The sequence below is a fragment of the Zingiber officinale genome, chromosome 6B, assembly GCF_018446385.1.
Source record: "Zingiber officinale cultivar Zhangliang chromosome 6B, Zo_v1.1, whole genome shotgun sequence".
Lineage (NCBI taxonomy): Eukaryota > Viridiplantae > Streptophyta > Magnoliopsida > Zingiberales > Zingiberaceae > Zingiber > Zingiber officinale.
Genome location: NC_055996.1, coordinates 124,903,461 through 124,904,577, shown reverse-complemented (window position 1 = coordinate 124,904,577; position 1,117 = coordinate 124,903,461). Strand labels below are relative to the sequence as shown.

Here is a 1,117-nt window from a genome sequence, read left to right as displayed (position 1 = left end):
ATCCATCTCCAAAAAAATAATTAATAATATATCCACCCTCATATCAATTGAAATTTACTTTTAACCCCTCATCAAATCTTTTCCGTCGCATAGTGCACTGCTGCCTTTTCCAACACCTAGCCGAAACCTAACCTTTTCCCTCTCAGCCGGCAACTCCACCGCCGTTTTCCCTTCTTCCTCCTCCATCGAAGGTCTTATCGCGATCTCTATCTCCGTCTCTTTCTTACCCCCATCCACCGGTTCTTCAGGGAAGCACGGCAGCCACCGCGGCACGTGCCGGAAGGGCGGCTCCCTGCCCGCCGCCGCGAAGCTCCTCCACGTCTCTCTGTGCGCTTTCCCCTGCCCCTCCAGAGGAATCGGCTTCGAAAAAGGAATCTCCTCCACTGACCCCACAAACTCCTTTAATTCCCTGAGTGCCCCAGAACGGAGCGGCTGCCCCGCCGGGTCGGAGCCGCCCGGGAAGCCCGTCGCGGCGCTGAGATCCTCGATCGCCCGCACAAGGTCGAGAAGATTGGACTCGGTGCGTCGGTGAGCGGCCGCCACGGACGCGGCGGCGAAACCGAGGGCCTGGAGGTATCGGGCGGAGATGTCGGAGAGCGCGCGGAGGGCGGAAGGCTCCGCCGCGGAGTATCCCGCGGAGAGGCAGATCTGCGCGACGGCGACCTTGGAGACATCGGCGTCGAAGGCAGAAAGAGAAGGGGCAGTTGGTGATGGTTGAGGCCGCTCCTCCGCCTTAAACTTCCGCCGTCTGGGGGTCGCCATTCATCGCCGGTGGAGGAACTGCCGCTGAATCCAAAACCAGCGATCCAATTTCCTGCTGCATAGAGAGGATGTGGGTGAAGGGTTGGATCCTATAAATAAATAATAAGAGCATATTTATTCGATTGAATAATATAAAATATGTTGAATAAATAAATTCGAATGCTAGTGATCCCATTCGAGATGGAGGAGGAAGAGACCACCAATAGAGGGACTGGTGAAGGGTCGAAGTTTGCTGTGTTGAGCCTTTGTGAATTGTGATTATGGCGGTAAACAAATTGAGCCGAGCTTTAGGGTGTTCAAATTTGTTTGATAAGATAATCAAATCGAGCTTAAAATGAACCAAGTTTTTGAAATG

At 53.5% G+C, this 1,117-nt stretch overlaps 1 protein-coding gene across 1 annotated transcript; it reads right to left on the bottom strand.

Moving 5' to 3' along the window:
- On the bottom strand, positions 1-823 carry LOC121990637 (transcription initiation factor TFIID subunit 8-like). Its single transcript, XM_042544739.1, has one exon. The coding sequence runs from the start codon at positions 760-762 to the stop codon at positions 61-63; it is 702 nt and encodes a 233-aa protein (XP_042400673.1). The 5' UTR covers positions 763-823; the 3' UTR covers positions 1-60.
- Between the last annotated feature and the right edge of the window lie 294 nt (positions 824-1,117).

What these genes read in the sequence shown, in the direction of transcription:
- LOC121990637 (XM_042544739.1), bottom strand. Translation starts at nt 762, where the DNA reads ATGGCGACCCCCAGACGGCGGAAGTTTAAGGCGGAGGAGCGGCCTCAA.